We start from the raw sequence: 22,233 nt of genomic DNA on the forward strand, positions 1-22,233 counted from the left end.
CTTGGATGGCAGTTTAATTAGACAGACTTGATTTTGGATTTCAGTTTTTCTTTTTTGGAACATATTATTTTCAATGATAGTTAACTTTCTTATCAGCAGTATAACATGCTACTCCTGTGTTGGTAAAGAAAGATCACTTGGGGTTTACTAGTTTAGTTTAACTTATGGGTTTAACATCCCAAAGCAACTCAGGCTATGAGACTTCATAGTGGAGTCCTCCGGAAATTTCAACCACCCGGCGTTTTATAACATGCACTGACATCGCTCAACACAAAGGTGCCCTGGTTTACCCATCGAAAAGAGGTCGCTGTGGCCTGGTACTTGGGGTTTACCTTAGCCTTTTTGCAGGAACAAGTATTCAATGTAAGGCTAGTTAATGCAAAAACAATCATACTTAGATCTGTACTCTAAAAAAAGAAATGCTGACCTTTTGCTGTTAAATATGTTTGAAAAAAATTATAAGTTTAATGTGCCTAAATCTAATAGAGCAATGAAAAACACTGGTTTGGCATAGTTTATCTTGATAGACGTTATATGTAGATGACGCCTGTATCTTTTTGCCTGCTGTTCCTTGCATCACTTAGCGCATGCTTCTCGGCATTTGACAACTGCCACAAAGGACCAGGCCTGCTATCTTGAAGCAAATTGAAGATCAGGACAGTTTACATGGTTAAACCACATGAGAACATATGTCGCTGCTGACGTCACACGCACATTTAATGCGAGCAAACACAAAGGCAGGTAAATTTAAGACAGATGATGTCACTGAAACAGCCGAAAAGTGGCCAGCCATGCCACCTGCCAGAGACACGGTGTGAAGTGGACCGTGATGTATGTTGTTCAAGCTGCCAGGAGTGACATAAATATAAAGACCAGCTTTAACCAAGCTGAATGAATGTGCTTGTGTGACCTAGGGTAGCATGTCTAGCCTGGGACCCAAGAGTCCTAGAAGGCTGGATTCTGATCTCACCCTCCCATCTCAATGGCGAAGCTAAATTTAGCAGCACTTGCCACTTCAACAATGACACGCGGTCTTGTGACATCACAGGAGTCACCTGTTCATGTCACCTGCCAACTGCAAGAGACATCCTCAGATGGTTGAAGACAAAGGCCACGGCATCAGACATACCTCACGTCTTTTTTATTTACCCCATGCTGTATAGCTTTTGCAGTAAATTTGAATTTGGCATATTTTTTTGCTTTTTCTTGGTTATTGAAAAGTCATTGTTAAAAAATGAAGGTGCCATTTAAAAGCACTTTATGAAGCAGAATGTGTATAATAGGTCACAATCTTCTGGCTCTTTTATGAGGCACAAAGAGCCCAAAGCTCAAAATGTATGTAAGGTGAGAATGGGTCTTGTCTGCTTCCCTGAGAAAATTTTTCAGCTTCACAAGTTCCCCATTGTGCAGCTTGACTGCACACCCCAAGGCATGGGGTCTTTTGACCAACCATGCAAATAACCTGCATGCAACAAGTGTGCTACGAAAGCTTTAGTAAAAGTTCATGAGGAATCTGTGCTTGGCTTAATGAATGATCAGTTGGCCTTGGTGACCCTGGCCCAGGACATTCTTGACACTTAGTAATGCGTTGAATAAAGTTGTTTCCTTCTCCGCCTGACTTACTGACTACTGCTGTCAAGCCTTATGGGCCACAATGTCATGCAAAAGGTGCTGTCACAGATACCAAAGCCAAGGGAGTAGACTGGGCATTGCCGCAAAAGCAAGCATTTTTGAAGAGTAACAGAATCATAGAAAGTTCCAGGCAACTCTACTCTTGCAGAAAATCAGGGATGCCATGGCACTCTCGGTGGGGTGGCACAAAAAAAAAAAATAGGGGAGGGTACTGCTCCTCATAACCATAATTCAAGAAAAAAAAAAAAAAAAAAGAACAATTGTAACAATGAGAGCTTCACATGCTTACCAGGAAGGAGGCATTATATGAAAGTGTTCTTCCTGTTAGGGCCCGAAAGGGGCTATCGAATAGCTTTGTAGATGGTGCCCGCATGCCACCGTCTGTCGCCTTCCTTTGCCATAGTCATTGCATACAGTGCTTTAGGAGTGTGCAGTAACTGTTTAAGCTTTGCAACCTGGCCCCAAAGTTGCAAGATCACGTGATTGGGTGGCAGCAGTGCCCTGAGCACTGCATGGGCTAGAGATGGCCTTAGAGCTTGGGTTTAAAGTTGCGGGCCCATACACAGAGTTTCAATGTCTAATTATATGGGGTTTTATGGCGCATAAGCAGCTGTGGCTATCATGCACCAAACACAAATGTCTGGGCTTTTGATTCATTATTGTTAAGTTAAGTACATGTACTTAGGGTGTTACAGCAGAGACATGGATGAAATAAACTATGGTGTGTGCCAAGAAAAAAGTCAAGTTTTATTCACCTATTTTTTTACTTATACCCTACCGCAGTGGCTCGGTGGTTAAGATGCTCAACCACTGAACCAGGGTACCGTGGTTTGACCGTAGGCGTGGCAGCCATGTTTGGATTGATGCAGAAAGCATAGCACCCATGTACTGTGCAGTCAATGCCTTTTGAAGTTAAAGGTGATCGAAATGATCCAGAACCCTCCCCTACAGTGTCCCTCATAGCCAAAGTTGGTCTAGAATGTATACAGCTGTTGTGCTTTTTGTCCGGTTTGATCATGAATTCAACCCATAAAACTCTTGATTAAAAAATTTAGTTCCACTGGCTGCGAGGATGTTTTAATATTTAGACATAGTAGGTCAAAAAATATGACTGAATAAATATGTTTAGTAAATGCTAAGTAATTTAATTGCATGTGTATGCAACCTTCTCCATTTAGGCTCTTGGAACATCCGATCACTGTTAAAAAGGGAGCAGATCAGTGTCACGCCTTAACAAAGGAGCACTATTTAATTATGTTTCATGGAAACCTGAAGTAAAAGCAGATAACCCTGTTGGTGGAAAGTCGTCCTAATAAATGGCCTCGCTGGTCAGCTCCAGTCCAGAATGAGGAGGCTCGACTATTCCTCCAGTAGGTGCACTGAACGGAGCACCTCTGCAACTTCAGCCAAGGAACAGGCCTACTGGTAAAGTTTACCAGATATGGTTCCCTCACCACTTTGGATGCACAATGTAGTGCCTGCCTATAACGGTCGTTTCTGTGTAGCAGCCGAGTGGTCTGGTTTACACTAGCTGTGTACATGTTCTGGTCTCACAGGAGAATGGCGAAGAAAGCGATTTACGCCAAAGGCTTGCTCTCGACAACACCATAAGCTAACTGGTCAAGTGAGTTGGTAAACAAGAACATAGATGTCATTTGCCCTGTGCAAACATCTTTAGCTATTTCCATCTGCTCGTAGAAAATCGTGACTGCATGATGAAAAATATTGGTCAATGTAATTCACTGTCCTAGTCACCATGCAGCCACCACACAACGCACTATTTGAAGGTGAGCAAAAGTAAGGAACATCCCTTTAAACTGAACCGCTCAGAAATGTTCACGTCACTAAAGCCCGACTCTCGCATGTGACGATATGCACAAAAGGCCAGAAGGGCTATGTAATACTATATGCAAAAGACTGGCTCATTCCTACCAAATGCCTACACCTCAATTGCGCAATACTTTACATAACCAACTACTGTTCTGGAGCACCTGGGTTCGAGCCAAAGAAACATAAGGCAACTTGTAGCGTAGACAAGACAGCAACGCAGCAATTGACTGCTCCCCAGCCGTTCTGTATTTCACTTCCTCGTTTTCTTCCATGCACATGTGCAACAACACTTCGTCTTTATCACATTTCCACCGCACTTAAAAAAAAAAAAAAAGCTTGCTAGCAAATGGCTAAATATCCTTTAATACATCACAGTCTTTTAAACCTTGCGGGAAGCTTCTTTTGACAAATGCTTCTGCAGGGAGAAGGAAGAGGAGTAGTAGTTGCTGCTGTTGAGGCACACTTGGGTTCAGGGGGGGTCTGTCGGTTCTGTGTCAGGCAAAGCCAGGAATGAGGAAGTTCCCAGGCTAACATCAGCGTTATTGGGGCTACGCGAGGTTGGACTCTGGTCTGCGTTTCTGGTACGTGGACTGGTCGACACTCGGGTGCAGTCAGTGGGCAACAAAATGTTAGCGAGGAGAGCCATCAGAGCTGAAGGCGGAGGTTGGCACTGAACTGCTTTCCTAACAGCTCATAATTTGGACGAGTGCCACACTCGCCCATCATCCAGCAGGTATGAGACTGGTCCAATTTGCTCCACAACTCTTCAAGGCTCCGAAACCGAGCAGCCAGCTTGCCTCGCACAATCGGCTTACGAACTCACACATAGTTGCCAATCTGAAAGTCGCAGTGCTTGGTTACACTCCGCTGGTCTGCATAAAGCTTATATTTGGCTTACTTCTGCTCTAGCCACTGGCATTAGAGCTTCAGCGCTCTTGTGCGATCAGTCGAGAAGCACTGATCTGGCAGGCACGCAACGTTAAGTCTTATGCGAGGCATCTGGCCATGAACTAGGATGGCTGGAGCGATTCCTGTCGTGGCATGTGGCGCACAGCGATAGACACAGAGTTCAATAATAGCTGTACGTAGGTTACGTCGCTCGCAAAGAGCCATCTGAACATATGCCCTGAAAACCTTATTAAACTGTCCTACAAGTCCATTGGCTTGGGGGTCATAAACTGAGGAGTAGCAGTTACGTATACCCCGAGGATGAGAATTGTGATCCGTGATCCAACACAATCTTTTCAGGGTAACCCTTGTGAACAAATGTACCTAGAAGCAATTCTTGAACTGTGGCAGTTGTGAAAGAAGCCTCCGGCCATTTACTGTAATAGTCAACGAGTGTTATAGCAAAGCGACAGTTACTAGGAGCTTGGTCGAAACGCCCCACGATGTCGATTGCAGGCTTATCCCAAAGCTTGTCTGGCAAAGCAACAGGTTGCAGAGGAACAGTGGAGACGTACAATAGCATCACTGCTGGAGGAATCATCTTCGACTTTCTGCACTTCACTGGAACGATCAGACGACTTGCAGATTCCAAATGGCCCACTTTGCCGCACCGACGACACTTCCGTTTGCGATTGGTTGGTTGCACAACTTTTTATTTCCATCGGAAATGGGCGTCCTCTTCCCCGCCCCCGGCACGCGTGCCGGGGAAGACGGAGAGTCGTGCGCCCGCGGATTAGAGGCTGGCTATTCTACTTGCGAGCTTGCCACGTGGAGTCGTTCGCCAGGTGGGTAGGAGAACCGCAGCGATAGCACGAGCGCTCCGGAAGTGCAGATGAAGATTTACATACGTGGCAACTGCATTTGATGCAAGGGACCTGAGGGACCCGTTATGATGTGCACTCGCATCTCACGCGCTGTACTGGAGCCACCTCTCCCGACAGCTCATTTGCTTCATGGCAAGCTTGCTGGCACTGTCTAGCAAAGGCCAGGGCGCGCGAGAAAGTCAAGAAGGAGATGGCGTTCACCGAAATGGTGACTAATGGTCTTCTTCACCAGCTGGTTCCTGATTTTGTAGTCTGCGAAGCTCCCAAAAAAACCGCAGTCGCCGACAAGGCTGCGAAGGGCAGCGATGTGTACTCATATGCCATCTCTCCGGCAGTTTGTACTCAGCGTTGAAAACGGTGGCGTGCGGCGATCACATTTATGGAAGATTTGTAGTGCGTCGCCAGTAAAAAGATAGCATCGTCACCGGAGTGTGAGGCAGCAGCGGTAGGCGCTGAAGGGGACGACGGCGACAATGTGTAGAAAATTCGCTGGCAGGATAGCCCTCTCCGGTTAGCAGAAGTGTGGAGGTATCTAGTGGAGGCACCAGACGCCAGCATGTAGTTGTGGAACGCCAGCCTCCATTACTCCCACGGAAGGGCGGAGGCGGCTGAAGACCCGAAAAGCTCATGATGGACGGTCAGCAGTCCACGCCGAAGTCCTGGTTTACGCTACCATCCTTGTCGCCAAAATATGTAGCATCTTTTTCTCGCTGTGCGCGTGCAACACTTCGTCTTTACCGCACAACTCACAAAACAAATGAACTCATGCGTACCAATAGCAATAATTAATACCGCCGCAACAAAATTAACGGCTTTAAAGCTATGACAACGAACAAATTTCACACAGATGAAACGCCACTCGGCTAAGGAGGCAATGCTAGGAATTGCACGCCTTGCAACGCGCCATTTTAAACGGAAGCGCACAACCACTGACGTCATCATGCACGGGTCACGTGAGTGTGACGTATTTCCGTGCGTGGCAGCAGGAGAAACGTGTGTGGGGTCGGCTGCTGCCACAGGCGTGGCTCTAGCCTCGGCCTACAACAAACAGCAAAAACGGCCGCTCCAGAATTGCTAGTTTCGGTTCGCAGTTTCGATTTGCCAGCGCTGTCATCTGGCTCGTCGGGCAACAAAGAGCAAAACCGCATCGCACCGACGCTCCAAATATTTGTCCGCTTTGGAGCTGCGATATGCTCAAGAAAACAAAAAAGAAACACAAAAAGAAATTAAAGGAACGATAGCTAGAGTTTTGAATAGCTTTGTCTGTGGCTTATTATTGGATATACACTACTACTGAAGCACCTTAAACATCCTTACAGAGTGAACTACTTTATGACGCCATGTTGTCGCGGACGAAGACGCCTGTACGGCCTCCGGCGCAGCGACCAACCAGCGCCTGGCTGGCCTCGCCTAGCCGGACGTCGGTCCGTGTTCCGTGCTTCCCCGCTCGTAGTTGCCTTGTCCGTGTCGGGGTGAGTTTGCCCCTCGGTTGTGTTGCGGCTCATGGGTGCGTGCGTGTGTGTGTATCGTGTCGTGAGCGGCGTTGTCCGCCGTGCCAGGCCTTCCCAGATATGGGCGACGGTGTAGGCCCGTCGTCGTCGCCTACGAGCAGCGCGGCGGGCGCTTCGGTGCCGTCGCGTTGAAGGCGGGCGAGCGAAGAAAGAAAAGGGCCGCTCCGTTTTTTTGTTCGTCTGCTAAGAGGGGTGGGACGCCATCATGGGGAACTGCTTCAGCCGATCGGCGGGCTCCAAGTCAAATTCCAAGGAGCCCGTGCAGGCGCCCGTCGACAGGGGGGACGTTGCCTCGATCAATATCGGCCCGGTGACCACCCACGAACCCGTGTCGGGCCGGGCCGTGCACCACATCGAGCTTACGGGTGGAGGCGTCGGCGGCATCGGTGGCGTCGGTCGCAATGGTCCTACGGTGCCCATCGCCGTTCAGCCGGACGTCGAGACCTCTGCGGGGCCCGGATCGGGCGCAAAGATATTCGTCGCCCTGTACGACTACGATGCACGCACCGACGAGGACCTCAGCTTCAAGAAGGGCGAGCACCTGGAGATCCTCAACGACACCCAGGGAGACTGGTGGTTCGCCCGATCCAAGTCGACCAAGCAGGAAGGCTACATTCCGTCCAACTATGTGGCCAAGCTAAAGTCCATCGAAGCCGAACCGTGAGTCGAAATCCTCGTTTTGGCTCTTCGTTTGTCGTTAATCGTTTTGTTTTCTTTTTGTTCGTTGATGTTGATCGCCGTTTCCGTTTTGGGGTGGCCCTACATTTCACGGAAACTTGCACAGCCCCCTCCCCCTTCCTTTGCAAAAACAAAACCCTTTGCCGCTCCGTCTCAATTTCGGTTTGTCTATTTTATTTCCGTCGAGCCGCTTGCCTTACCACAATCGCCGTTGACTTCCGATATATCTGTTTGTGTGTCTGTTCGTATGCTTGCACGCTTGCAGGAGAGGCAGGGGAGCGCATTATCTTGTGCTGGTCTGTGTTCGCTTGCCTGCTTTCGTTTCGAGGTCGTACGCGCGGCCGGGTTTGTGCATTGCCGTCGTCTGCCTCCTTGCCCTCTTCCCAAGTTTGTTTTTTTCTTCCTGCGATCTGGCCTACGTTTGTATTTTTCGCACTGTGTTTCGCTCCCCACAACGATCGTATTCCGCGAAAAAATAAATAAAAATAAACCAGTAAACGCAGCGGCGATAGCAGCGAGCAGTTCCAGTGCCTCATCTTTTCCTCTTATGCGAGTATCTTCGGGTCAGCGGTTACGGCATCGGGGATGCTCGGAATCCGCGCTTTTTCCTTCGTTCTGTGCCAGCTGACGACAGAGCTGTTCTATTCTTTTCCTTTGCGCCGTTCCACAGGCGTCACGTTATGTCACTTGCTTCGGCAAGCGAGTTCTTTTGAGCATTCGCTTTTATTCCTTGTTTCCCCATACCCCCTGGCGCGGCGCGTTGATTGCGTCAGGGCCTGGCGCCAAATATCGCGGGCTTTGACCCACACCACACTATATGCCTGCCTTCGGGCCAGTAGTACCGTTAGCCAGTTTTCGGGCTTCGTTTTCCTGTCTTCTTCTGAACCGCCCGCCGTTTGTTTCCTCATGGTCGGCTCCTTGGAGGAAAACACGTACGGGCCGACGCCGGCACCTCACCTGTCGCCAGCGTGCCAGGCCGCGGTGAAAAGAAAAGTTGTAGATTCGGGCATAGATGTAGGACTCGGTGTTGCTCGAAGCGCCCGTTTCGGCAACACTGCTGTTCTTCGCTTGTACTGGGTCTTCCCACGGAGCAAGTTAGGAACGGGTTTCTAAAAGATGTATGCATAGACGTCAGAGAAGGCAGAGGAAGGGGGTACTTATCAGCAACCCCTTTGTGTCTGGAGCCGCGGACGGTTTCGAAGGGCGCTTAGCAACGGCTTCGATGATTCCAGTCTATAATATAGGCTTTTCATGTGAGCAAATCGAGTGATAACCGAGCGAGCGGCACTGGAACGTTGCTGTTTGGCGCGTTGCCCCTTTGTGACGTAAAGCGAACAGTCGGGAGAGAGAGAAAAAAAGGAAGCATTTCCCGCCGTTTTGTGAAGGAATCTTATCGTTTCACGTCAGCCTGTCTTTGGAATGAACACTTTCGTGTAAACACCTCTATCGTTTTCGACGCTGTGAAAAGGCACGAGCGTTTCAAGAAACGTTTAATGTGCTTCAGCTTCCAACGGAATTGCACCCAGTTCACGTTGTGCGCAGAGAGCCGCGGTGTCTTCTGTGCGTCATCATGTCTGGCATAACTTTTGTAATACATATAAAGGAGAGAAAAATGTTATCGCGGAGCGGCTTTTGACCTCCGCCCTTTGTACTCTGTTGGCTGCTAAACTGGGCGTTTTCCCCGGCATCTCATGCGACAGTGCGGCTCGCCGTCCTTAAAAACCTATTTGTATTTTGTTTCGCAGTACTAGTTAAACAAGAAAAGGGTAATCCGGTTTCGCTCGCTTCCGTTAGTGATATCGCAAGGCGTTCTCTGGGCAAACGTGGCTGCGATAGAATTCTCAGACGTCGAATAAGTCTGGGCTGGGCTCCGGGCGGTTGATCGCGAAAAGATCGCTGACTGGCCCGTCGGGGTATTTAAGCCTGGCGCCTCGGGAATGGTTTCATTTTGCTATATGCAGGGTGGAGTGACAAGGAAAATCTGTCTCGAAGTTCTGGGAAGGTCTCGTGTAACTTTTCGTTTATTTGTAAGCCTTTAGGCGGCGGCTGTGCTATTGCATCTCTGTAAATCCATATTATAGAGGACATTGACAAAAAGGGGCAGTGACTACTTCTGGTATCTGTAGATTTATGTCAAATCTCCGTTGTATGTTGCCATTCGCGCTTCCAGGAGGGCTGAGAATAAGGACATTTGGGGGTGTTTGGAGAGAGGAATCATCGAATTTCGCGTAATTCTCAAACCTGTACCAGCAGCAAGACGAGATTAGCATACAACCAGCGATTACTCTCCGGAGTGTAGATGGAGGGTTCGTTTTCCTTTCCCCTGAAGCGTTTTAGCCGTTCCAGTGGGCTCCATAATTTAATTGAGTGAAATAAGAGAATTTAGTTACCGCGCGCAAGCTGCGGGTGCTGGCCGCCCGGCGCCACGGTTGCCTAGCAACGAGTTTTAGCGTATCTGCCCATCCTTCCTTTCTGGCTCCCCGTGTCAACTGACAGCTGCATCCCCGCATCGCGAAGTCGTCGGGGAACGAGGGGGAAGACTTGCGTCGTTGACGAACAACTCGCGACCGCTCCGACATTCTTTTGTTGACCCAAGAAGTTTTTGTTGACCGAATACGCGGTTGTAAAATAACGATGACAGGCGAAGCGCGCACCGGCTGTTCCGTCGCGGAAGAAATAATTCCAAAAGCATTCCAGTGGGGCTGCAGCAGTGGCTTCAAGTAAAAAAGAAAAAAAAAAGTCACCTTGTGTCATTACCCTCTGAGCACGTGACGGTCGTGCTGCTGCTTTGTTGGGTGGGACGTCAAAGTGCATGTGTGCATGGATAAACCTTCCCCGCCGTAACGCCACACCTTCGACAGTTAGCCAGTGCGTGCCAACTGTGTCAGTTGTGCTCCTTCGCTCAGGTTTCTGGTTGGCTTTGACGTCCTGTAGCACTGCTTCAGGTTGGCAGCAGGTGCCAGTGGTCCTTCAGAAAAGCAAAAAAAAAAAAAAAAATCACAAACTAAAACGGCTGAGCGTCCCTGTGGGCGTGAGCGCACGTGGATATTGCAGCTGCTATGTTTCAAGAGGATGTCTCTTTTAACTCGCTAACTTTGTTTTACTAAAGGAGCGGCACATGGGAAAGGTACGCACACGCTTGGGGCCATGCGCAAAAGCAAAGCAGTCTGTTCGCTGTTGCCTCAAAATGTGGGGATACGGGTGGCCTGGTTGTACTGTAGCGGCATGACTGTCGAGGTTTTCCGCTGAATTTAAATGCCTCGTCGTAATCTCGGAAGTTACATACGGGAACCGTTATTTTCTGCACATTCTGAGCCTGAGTGGGGAAATAATCCAAAATCCGCCGGTTCTGTACGTGATTGGAAATACTTATGTTCTGTAGGCAGCTATTTTACCAAGCATCCTCAAGCTGTGGACAATATGAGCTAGCATTCAATGATTAAAAGTCATTTCACTCATTTTGTAGGTTGGTAACAGCAAAGTTTTGAACCCTTCTCGGACACAATGTGAGTAGGCTTTATATATATATATATATATGTTGCGAGGAAGATCCACAATCGATCGGGGGCGCTCAGATACCCCCGAATGAGGTACAGTCAAGCCCGAATATTTCGAATTATTCGATGTATCGAACACGCAAATTACCCGCTTGGAAATCCGGCGTAAATTTATAGAAATATCACGCATCATATTAAAAATACCTTAATGATATTGATATCCACCCCCATCCGGCAAGGCGCTCGATATATCGGGCGGTATATTGCCAATCGAATCGAATTGCACTTTCTTCGGCTACTTCTCACCCGCGCCTTTGGACTTTGGACTGGCAGTTCTAGCACCATGAACTGCGTGGTGAGCGGAATGCGCGGGGTGCGCGCTTGAGGGCAACCTTCCCTCTCGTATTCCACGTAACTTTGCTGTCATGCGGTGACGCCATGCTATAGATGCACTTAAATTTTAATGCACGACTATTATCTTATGATAGGCAGTGAGCAGTTCCAAACCAACGTCCGACTTAGATTCGAGGCAAATTTGACCAAGTAGTGCCTTGTGAGCTGTGCGATTCCAGCACGTCGCTGCATCCAGTCGATCACGAGGGTTTCTTTATCTTTTATTCTAGGTTTCAGACAAGCTTATCTGTAACCATTATCGGTATTGTTTCCGTATATTTAGAGTTGTACCTTTCACAGTTTGACTTTGAAAAAGTCTGACCGCCGAAGAATTGACGCGTTTGAATTGTGGTGCTGGTGGAGACTCTTGAGAGTTCCTTGGACGGCCAGAAGATCAGATCAGTCGATATTGTCGACCATAAACCCTGACTGCTCATTGGAGGGTCAAATTCTAAAGTTAAAGTTCAGCTGCTTTGGTCATCTGATGAGAAGAGAGGAGTCGCTGGAGAAATATTTGATGTTGGGAAAGGTTGAGGGTCGCCGGAGAAGGGGTAGGCAGCGAACGCGATGGTTAGATGGCATCCTCGAGGCACTGCAGATGAAGTTATGTGATGTTAGGAAGATAGTGAGAGACGGAAAGCGTGACGTGATATGGTCCATAGGGTCGCGAAGAGTCTGACACGGCTGAACTGAACTGAACCTTATTTGTATTCTTATATCGAATTTTTTATTTATCGGACAATTTCGTAGTTCCCTTCGTGTTCGATATAATCGAGCTTTACTGTATTAATCTTGTATCTACTACTTCGTTGTTATGTAAAATCTAGGTTGATTTTAGATCTCGCATCCCTCTGGTCAGTGGTCACTGCTCCTCGCCCTCTTAACACTTTTACATCGTGCCCCAATGCATGGGCGGCGCTGCATGTCGTGGAGCGTGTGTCAGGTGTTGCAGCTGAGGCTGCATGTCGTGGAGCGTGTGTCAGATGTTTAGGTTTTGCAGCCGAGGCTCCTCCTTGTCTGCTTTCTCTTCAGCTATTTCCGTAATAACAGAAAAAAGCCTCTGACGTCATTTATTTAGGGTCACAAGGTTACAGTCTGACCGAAAACAGTTGTGCTGTTGTGAGAAATCAAACCCCAATAAGACATACCATATATGAGCATGCATACGAGAGGGTCAGCGGCCTGAAAGTGTTTCCTTTTGCATCACAAACGAGCGGCAGTTAGCTGGTCACGATTTGCGAGCCTCACGCAGAAAATTTAACCGTGCAATTTAATTCCATTTCGCCATACAGTGTAAATGCAGTGCAGTATAGGGCTGCACAGAAGAGCTTCGGCGTTAAATACCTAGCTGTCGCTGAGAGAGGGGCTCGACTCACAGTTGGAAATTTCCGTCGGGTCATAACTCCGCCATCTCGGTTTGCATTAACACCCTGAGCGGGCTAGTGTAACAAAGTACGTGTCATGCTTCGCTTACGTGTTTATGACATCGCGTCGCCTTACATCATATAGTATGTATACCGTGTGGCGCTCTGCATGGCTTCGAACTTTTCACCGTGTGTCGAGCCGGAGTGGGTTTCCACACCTCCGCTTTCGCTCTGTAAACGAAAATAAACAGAGGAACGCGAGCCGATGGAACCCCTGTGCTTGCAGAGGCATCGCATTCTTGGCGCGCAGGGCCGGCGATTGGCGGTGGAAATCGGAATGCCGCTATTGCGAGGGGGAAAAAGAGAGATGGAGAAAAAAAAATGGCTCGCACATTCGAACCGGTGCGGGTGCGTTCGGGGGAAAAAACCGTCGTTCAAGCGAATTCCTGAAACGTCTTCCTCTCGAGGTGTTCCCGGTTCGAACGGCGCGTAGTAAATTCGGAAAGCGAGTCTGCATACGGCCTTGCGGTGCTTGCAGTCTAGCCCCAGTGCAGTTCCGTTTCTGTGGACGCGAGCGGCTGTGTCGATAAACTCTGGTTATTTACTACTCTTCCCCCCCCCCCCCCCTCCGGCTTTTCGTCCGAATTGCAACTTCCGCATAGCGAGAAAGGTGGTGTTTCCCTTCCAGAAGCAGGTTCTCCCTTGCTGGCTTGAATGAAGTCTTATTTTAAAAGCGATAACAGGTGCGAACTCGTCAGTAGGGCCCATGGAGAAAATAAATAAGGGGATGGGGCCGGTTCCGGGATGAAGGGGTGAAAGCGTTACTTCACTCTGCCCTTCATATTTCAAAGGCGTCGTATGAGTTTGCGTACAGACCGTGAACTGTTGCTGTAGTGCCAATCAGGGGATTTCAACGGGAAGGCTTCGAATAAGGCGGTAGCCAGCCTACGAGGATTTCCTTGTAACGATTGGTTTATCTGACTTTTGTTTTAATTTTTGTTACAAAGCCTCCTCATCATACAAAGACTCCTTTGTTGAGCGTTGTTTAGCGAGTTCGGTTACAGCGCCGTTTCTTAACTGAGCTGAAGTAGTTTTAGGCATCCCAGACAGACCGGCCGCTTTGGAAGTGTACACTGAATTAAAATTGCCGTGCTGGTCTTCGTCGACTGTCCGAAGTCCGAAATGCGGAGGCGCCGACACCTTCCCGGACTGACCGCTTTTTTTTTTTTTTTTTTGTCACGTTAAGGCAATATTATGTGAACTGTTGGTTACTCTCGTGGATCATCGTCTGGAGAAAGGTATGCTCATTCAGCGAACACTATGCTTGCAAAGTACGGGGGCGAATGAGGCGACGCGCGTGATTCCGGCGGCCAGCATCGCGCCAGGAAGCGAACGGACGAACGAGCCATAGGCAACCTGCAATGAAGTTTGCTGAGACATGTGGCGCCACCTGGCGGCCGACGGGAGCTAATACTGAGTCGGCGCAGAAGCTGACGCCGTATATGTTGCGGCCGCTGTGTTCCTTCTGCGTTCGCGTTTTGTTATCCCAGTGAGTGTGATTTACTCATTTAGTGACTTCAGTGGTCTCGTGCGATGCTTCGACTACTACGGATGTGAACAAGAATAAAAATAAGCGCAAGGGCGGCGAGAAAGACTACCACAATCACGAAGGAGACCTAAGCGTACCGCTTGCTGGGAGAATGATGAGAGAAGGAGATATTGGCTGCGAGAGAGTAATGTAACTGAAATTTGTTTTGTTATGGGGCCATTGGCGTACAGACGCCAAGAAGCTAAAATAAGACGATTGCCCGTGAGCGGAGGAAACGGTATAAACTTCTGACTCGGGGAGTCGCACGCTGGTTGGGGCACACTACTCAGTACGCGCTGTAAAATTTGGCGTGTACTGGTATATGCTGTGCAAGATCGAGTGGCATACGTCCAGAAAATCAACAAAGCCGTGCAGCCGCAGCATCGTATTCCAGCCGCATTTCAACGGAGGCGAAATAATAAAAAAAAAAATGTTCGTGGATCTGTGAACCGGATTTCTAATGCGGTGTCTATTCGGAACCACAAAGCCAAAATATCTTCAAAACTTCCAATTACAGATTTCAATAAGCATATTTATCTGTAAATTAGTTCTTAAGGTGCTGAAAAAGTTGAAGTGGCGGAGTGTATAGAGGCCCGTGATACTGGACGCTGAGAATGGAACTTCGTTCTATTGTTCCGCGCCAAATATTTCTTTCACCGACTGCTCAAGCTACTCAAGAGTCTCTTGTCTCAGACGATAGAATATTTCATCATTAGTAACAACAGTAAAAAATTCTAACTCTTAACGACCTCCGTTACGAAAGCTTTGCCGTTGAGTGCCAGCATTTCCCGCCGGCTTTCCCCAAGCTTGAGGTACGGAGATACAAAATGCATGCCAGTTATTGTTGTTGTTAAGGGCTTTATTTTTCCAACGGTGTAGGAGGCCCCCTACTCCCCGCCCCCGGCACGCACAGTTATCGTTGATGACGCACGCTACAACCGCACAGTGCTTGCAATCGCCACGACATCCGTAGCGGGTACCGCACCATGCCTCCTGTAACTTCCGCAGCACTGTCGAAAGGTGCACCACGAACAAAAGTGTTCGTCATGGTACTAAACTTTAAAGCAAAACCGCGAGGAAATTATTATGCTGCTGTAATCAAACAGCAAGAACAAAAAAAAAAAAAAGAAGAAACGGCGATCAATCTCTTCTCAGGTTCTCTCTGCACTTTCAATGTTTGGGTATGAGGTGTGAACGCAATAGGTGAATGAAAAGCTACGTTTACAACATTTTTCATTCATTTAATTATTTCTTAATTCATCATCACATATCCGACTAATGCCCTGAGAGAATAAATTTCGTTAAAAAAAATTCCGTCTACTCACGCGACATTCAAAGCTGTGCGCGCGGGTGTTCCGTCGCGAGCGGCGCGCACTTCGCGGTGACGTCGACACCGTTCACGTTTTAAACATGAGCATTCTCCAACAGGCGGTGTCCTTTCGTCAGTATTGGTTTTCGGAAGTAGCTCTCAAGACATTCGATTGCCTTAAAACTGCAGAAAATGAGAGCCGAGATGCTTCTAGCCGTACAACGCGAACGCAACCCGACCGCGCCAGCCTACTCAGATTACTCGGCGCCGCCGTTGGCGGCGCTGAACGCTGCGCTCCACTAGCGCCGCCTGGCCACTGCAGGTTGCCTATACGCTGAAAAAGAAAGCGAAATTCAGCAAGTGTTGTTGTCGGGCTAGTTGGCTTGAATCTTGTAATGCCACGAAAGGCTATGCGCAAAGAGAGAAAAAAAAAACGACGACACGAAGACAAAAGACATGACAGGACGTCTATTCAGAAGTTGACACCTCTAAATATGGGACAAGTCGCCAAACGGGAAGCTGCGTTAATGATTGTGCAGGGGGCGCATGAACGTACGTTAGAAGATAGGTAGTGTAAGACCAATTTGACCGAACAATGCCGAAGATGCAAATGCTTGCTGCGTCTGAATGAAATATCAAGATTCTTGGCCATGGCAGCAACACCGTAGTGCGTGCAATAATGGAAGTGTTTTTTGATTAAGAGCGCGCACAAATGCGTCAGCGATACGTCTCTCGCCCTATATACAGAAGCGAATCTGCTTTGTTGAAATCTGTCTTGTAGGGTACGATGGTGTGTCACGTTTACTAGGCATGCTGTCGTTGTATCAGCTGCGCATATGCGCTTAGATGACTCATATTTAAAGGTGTCAATCTGAATAAACTATTTGTTAGTTTGCGTTAGTCCTGTCGTGTCTTCGTGTCGCCTTTTTTTTTTCTTTTTTTTTGGCGCATAGCCTTTCATGGCATTGCAAGAAAGAAAGCGAAAAAAGAAGTGGGGAAGGATATCAGACGGGAACGGAAGCGCTTGACCAAACGAAGCCGATGTACGGAATGCTCGCACACGCCGGCTGACCAGGAATAAATGCACGAGGGGACATGCTGTAGGAAAGAAAGAAAAGCTGACCTAGTTCGGTATACTGTCGCAAGCGATACGAAGGCCAGTTGCGTCATAAGCTGTAGCGATCGTTGTGAAACAGCAGCGCCGTCGTTAACAAAAAAAAAAAAAAAAAAAAAAAAAAAAACGAACTGCGATTTGCTTTTTTTTTTTTTTGTTTTTGTCGAATTCATTTACCTCGTTACGGCTACCTTGCTCACGGCCAAGTAGACGGACAGCAATCGTGTAAAACAGGACAGAAGGCACTTCGAATGGCGATTATGTTCCCATCGTTCCAGTGGGGAATGTCGCGGAGAGAGGCAGAGTTGTTGCTGATACTCTCGAGTCGTGAGTTATATGAAGAAAAAAAAAAAGGAAAAGACAGCTGTTTTCAATCTATTTATCAAAGTCGGTGAGCGCATCTACGTATCTAATTCGAATTCGTGACAGTGCCAGCTGCGGCGCTTTATTTTTGTTTTATTGTTCTTTTTTTTTTTTTTTTTTTTTTTTTGCCCTGATTAAGCTACGTGCATTTAGACACGTCATTTTGCCGGACATTTACGAATAGGTGCGTTTAACCATATCGTGATGAAAAGGTTGAAGATAGGAGAAATAAGTTGAGGGACAGGAAAGGGAGTGAGAAAGAGCAGAGAATACTCGTGCATGACACCCACGGTGTGCGTGGATGGGTACAGTACAGCGCACTGTGAACGGGGCTTGAAAAAACAAACAAACAAGAAAACAAAACAAAAGAAAACACTGTTTTCAGGAGGGCGCATTAGTCTACTCAGGCCTAAAGCCCCTTCTCAGGCCGTATGAAAGTTGTGCGCCTTGTCGAGCGCCGAGGTCGGAGTCAAATATGAGAAGATCGAACTTAGAACGGCGATGGCAGGGAGGGAGGTAGCGACGTGTGCCATGATGACTAATGTATGCACGTCTGTGTTGAGTCTTCACCGGACATCTCCATCAGGAAAGCGCTTAAAGGGCCACTCCGGAGGTTTTTCGACATTCTAATATTCTGGTAAAAATTTTACTGTAGGTTGGCCTCTCCGCCCAGACGCGTCCTTCCAAATTTGGGCGCCATGCGATAATTCATTCGCGCACTACACTATTTTAAAATGTGCAGTTTTCGTGGCTTCAGTTGGGACGATTTCTGCGGGCAACACTGTGTTTGTGACGTCACAAACAGTACACTCACGTTTCTGGCCACTCCCCGCGCGATCATGAAATTTTGAGGCTTGTATTTGGTTATTTCAGACATTTTATGTGATCTGTCATAATTTGCATACTTTTTTATTTTCACCATCCAACGCGCGCGCGAGTGTTTTTCTAATACTAAGTGTGCCGTCACCGTTTCCTCAAGTGGGGCGTAGTTTCTGGCCGTGAAAGCAGTTTCGGTTTCGGTTTCCTGTTTTTCCTTTTTAAAACTACTACTTGGGATTTCGAAAAAGGGTTTTTTGTGTTGGAGTCAGGACGTACCGAGGAATGTAATTCAATCAAAAACACAAAATGATGAAAAAAAACCACCGGAATTGCCCTTAAGGTTGTGTCCCTTGAAGTGGTAAGGACTTCGAGAGAGAGAGAGAGAGAGGTTGTCAGAGTAATGTCGGAGGTCCTAATAACGACAGATGTTGCAGCGCCGTACTGACTGCGCTCGCTTGCTCTTCGTCAGTCGTCGTGTTCGGGGTGTTGGGTGGGAGAAAGAGAGGTAGAGGGGGTGCAGAAACTGTCGCACGTAATGCGCTCCCGGTGGAATGCGGTTATGCAGTACCTCCTCCGACGCCGACGCGACTCTCTCCGTTTTGCTCCCACCGTCTTCTCTCTTTCTCGCTGCGCAGCTCGCGTTTCCAGCTTCCACCTCCTCCTCTTTCCTTGGCCGGGGTTCAAAAATAGCGGACTTCTGCTGCTCGGCTGTTCGGCCGGAAGGGCGGGAGAGATAACAGACAAGGGGGGAAAACCGGCAGCAGCAAGTGCCCTTTTGGCAAAAACTCTGGTCGAACGAGAGGGGGCCACCTTTTGTCTTTTCTGTACATTTTTCTTTTTCTTGGAGCGGTGCTGTGCCCTTGTTGCTTTATTCTGTCTCGCCAGTTCCTTTTCTGGCGCATTTGTCACGTCGCCCGTGGCGCATGTAACCCTGCGAGAGACGTTGTCTCCTTTCGAGAACCCCCCTCTAATTCCGAGCACCTTATTTCCATTCGCGGAAAGCCTGGCTTCGCTCTCCTCCGGGTCGGGCTCATTAAGGAATTCGCCGGCCTCAGCGATTGCGGGGTTGCTACAGTAGCGGCGCAGTATCTGTATTGAATATGCGCGACGCGGCATGTATGTTCGGGCTTGGGCTTCGGGGTCGAGTAGTTGTGAGCAGCCACGGCCGGACTCGCTCCGCCGCCGCTCGAGTCCGGCCGTAGGCCAGCACAAATGTTTCCTCTTTACTTTCCTAGTGGCGGCGGCCCCGCGTTAGCGTCGTGTACTGTGCCATGAGCACTCGCAGATTATGACTAGCAGCTTACCGGTATCGCTCAAGAGGAAAGTATACAACACTTGCATCTTGCCTGTACTCACCTATGGGGCTGAAACGTGGAGGCTAACCAAGAGAGTTCTACTTAAGTTGAGGACAACCCAGAGGGCTATGGAATGAAAAATGGTAGGGGTAACATTAAGAGATAGAAAGCGGGCAGAGTGGGTCAGAGAAATAACTCAAGTTACCGACATTCTAGTGGAAATTAAGAAGAAGAAATGGGCATGGACAGGACATGTAGTGCGAAGAGAGGATAACCGATGGTCGCTGAGGGTAACAAACTGGATTCCAAGGGAAGGAAAGCGTAGCAGGGGGCGGCAGAAAGTTAGGTGGGCGGATGAGATTAAGAAGTTCGCAGGGGTCAAGTGGATGCAGCTAGCACAGAACCGGGTTAAGTGAAGAAATATGGGAGAGGCCTTCGCCCTGCAGTGGGTATAATCAGGCTGATGATGATGATGACTGTGTCATGTCAACGCAGTTGACATTAAACTGAAACTGTCGCTTTGGGACGTTACCCAAACGTACTTTAAGTTTCAGTAAGTGCACAATTTAAACGAAGCATTCTGTGGGGATTATTAGGAATCCCTATTGTTGTGAATGCTATTAATGTTCAAAATAGGAGGTACGAGGAAAGAAAGCTTAGAATGAAGTTATTTCTCTCCCTCTCTCTCTCTTTTAGAGACAGTGTGGAAAGGACTAGAGGTCCAATACCCTGTATATTACACATCGCGCGAACTGGTTCGGCTGCTCTAAGAGGGTTAGTCATGCATAAAGCTCATGGGGAACATAGTACAGTCGTGGACGTGCGTAACCTAAAATGACGGAGCGACGACCGGAAACTGCCGGCGGCGCGGCGGCGTACAGTTACGCTAATATGAATCAATGACGAGATAAACATCGGCACAGCGGTGCAGGTTCCTGGCTCGCCTCCTCGGTCAGCGTAATCGATGTCGAGCGAGCGCGAGGGGCGTGCATTTGTCGCGGGCTGTTGCGTCATTTCCGGCGCGATTATCCACCCATGTGCGTTTTCCACTGTCGCATTACGTGTTACTTCTGTTGGAGTTTTTTTTTTTTTTTTTTTTCTTTTTAAGTATGTCTTCAGAAGCGCAGCAGCATCATTAGCTCGAAACACGGGGAGGAGCACTGTTGTGTCGTCCTTTATCTTGCCGTTGTCTCGCGTTGTCGTACGTGTCTACGTGGAGCGACCGGAATTTTTCCATCGTGCATGACTAACTGGTCCAAGATTGCGCTTCACGCTTATGCAATAATTGTTTATCATTATCTTCATCATATGCGGTCTGGACAGCTGGGGCCCCACGGTCAGGAAGGTAAACAGCCAACCAAGACGAACATTTAAGAGGGCCCGCAGCGTTCCTTTGTAGCCTCCCGGCTTATACTGCCACCCTTGCGTGAAATACACAGGGCCTTAGGGGTATTCTTTCAAAGTAGGGCTATGTAAGCCCCTGGCCAGATCGATCGATCAATCAATCAATCAATCAATCAATCAATCAATCAGCCTTTTATTTTCTCTGTATTAGAGAAGGAGATTAGAGATGCTACAGTTTGCTCGCATTTTCCTTTGTCTTATCCAGGAATGCATTGTAGGTTTTCCGATCAGATTTTTGCGGGCACAATTTTGCGACCGTTCACCTAGATAAACGCCACAGGAGTTCTTCGGAGCGTAAACTGCGTACAGTCACCTACGGCATACAGGACATGCTTAGCCGCGTACGTGCGATGATTGGTTGCTGTTTTTCCGGGAGAGCACGAAAGGAGAGGGTGTCGAATAGGAACAAGTATATATATATGTGGGGTATGTGTGGTGCGTAACGTCCCGCGTGTTGCACAAGGGCTGCAAGAGGCGCCTCTGTGGGGGGCTCTCAATAATTCTGACCGCGTATACAGTGAGGGACCTTTAACCTGTGCATTTGCGGTTCGCCTCCTCCGAAAGGCGGTCGGCGAGGCTAGCAGTTGAACCAGCGCCATAATACGAAGAATCAGAATCGGAAGACCGCTTTCGTCATTGGACGTCTTGAATATACAGCGACTTGGTTTTAGGTGGTTTCGTACAAGTGAAGATGAAGCGCTGGACTCGAGGTGCTGCGTGTTACACGGCCTTGTCCCTGGAGGGGATCTGTGCTTTATGAACCATGCTTGGAGCGGACCGAGAACAAAGTCGGTCTCTTTCGACCGTCGATTGCAGTGTTCTTAGTGATAGGCTACGTTCAAAGTAAAAAAAGAACAAAAACAAGAAATGAAGCTGAAGGAGCTGTTGTGAGTTGGGAATGGGCCAAAGGATAAATTGCGGGGATCGCCGCAGTGGTTCGTTTTCTTTTCTTTTTTTTTTTCGAACAAGGTGTGATTACACTAGATTCCTGCACGGTTCTCTGAAGCCGGCCAGCAGCGCGATCAAATTAAACTGGTCATCGTGGATTGTAGACGTCATGAAGTTTTTATTATTGTTATTATTATTATTATTATTATTATTATTATTATTATTATTATTATTATTATTATTATTATTATTATTATTATTATTATTATTATTATTATTGTTGTATAAAGCGCAAATGTGGTGAGGGGAGGTGGAAAACATTTAATTTTCGATTCCAGATTTCCATAAATGTGCCTCTTGCTATCGGACGAACCACCAACGGAGCCGCAGAAAGCCGCACGCTACAGATATCATTGTACCGATTTATTTTTTATTTATTTATTTATTTTATTTTATTTTTATTTATTTATTTATTTTTTTTTTTTTTTTTTTTTTTGTGTGTGTGATGCCTCCTTCAGTGCCCTTTTAACTTCGATCCGGATCGAAGAGGGCAAAATGCGCTCGGATATCCCGCGCGCTGCGGTCGTCGTGACGTCATGATGTGACGCAACGGCGAGACAAGCGCGCGCGCCCCCAGCGGCCTGTCACATTAAATGCCGCGGTCTTATGTCCTTGCGGGCGCAGCGGCTGTTGCTATGACAACGGGAAATGGCGCCGGTCAAGCAAAGTGTCCGTAGAAAAATAAGGAGGGGGGGGGGGGGGGATGGAGGACCCCC

General features: G+C 48.0%; 1 protein-coding gene across 2 annotated transcripts in view; it reads left to right on the top strand.

The window, feature by feature from the left end:
* The first annotated feature begins 6,614 nt into the window (after positions 1 to 6,614).
* Positions 6,615 to 22,233, top strand: part of Src42A (Tyrosine-protein kinase Src42A) — a 68,664-nt gene continuing 53,045 nt past the window's right edge. The window contains exon 1 of one of the 2 annotated variants that reach the window (XM_084578898.1): positions 6,615 to 7,405. In XM_084578898.1, coding sequence (XP_084435024.1) covers positions 6,951 to 7,405 — 455 coding nt within the window. In that variant the 5' untranslated portion in view covers positions 6,615 to 6,950. The remainder of the gene's footprint in view (positions 7,406 to 22,233) is intronic. The other variant, XM_084578899.1, reaches the window with a different exon arrangement.

Source organism: Amblyomma maculatum, chromosome 9 (genome assembly GCF_055883805.1).
Source record: "Amblyomma maculatum isolate TAMU_Amacu chromosome 9, ASM5588380v1, whole genome shotgun sequence".
Classification (NCBI taxonomy): domain Eukaryota; kingdom Metazoa; phylum Arthropoda; class Arachnida; order Ixodida; family Ixodidae; genus Amblyomma; species Amblyomma maculatum.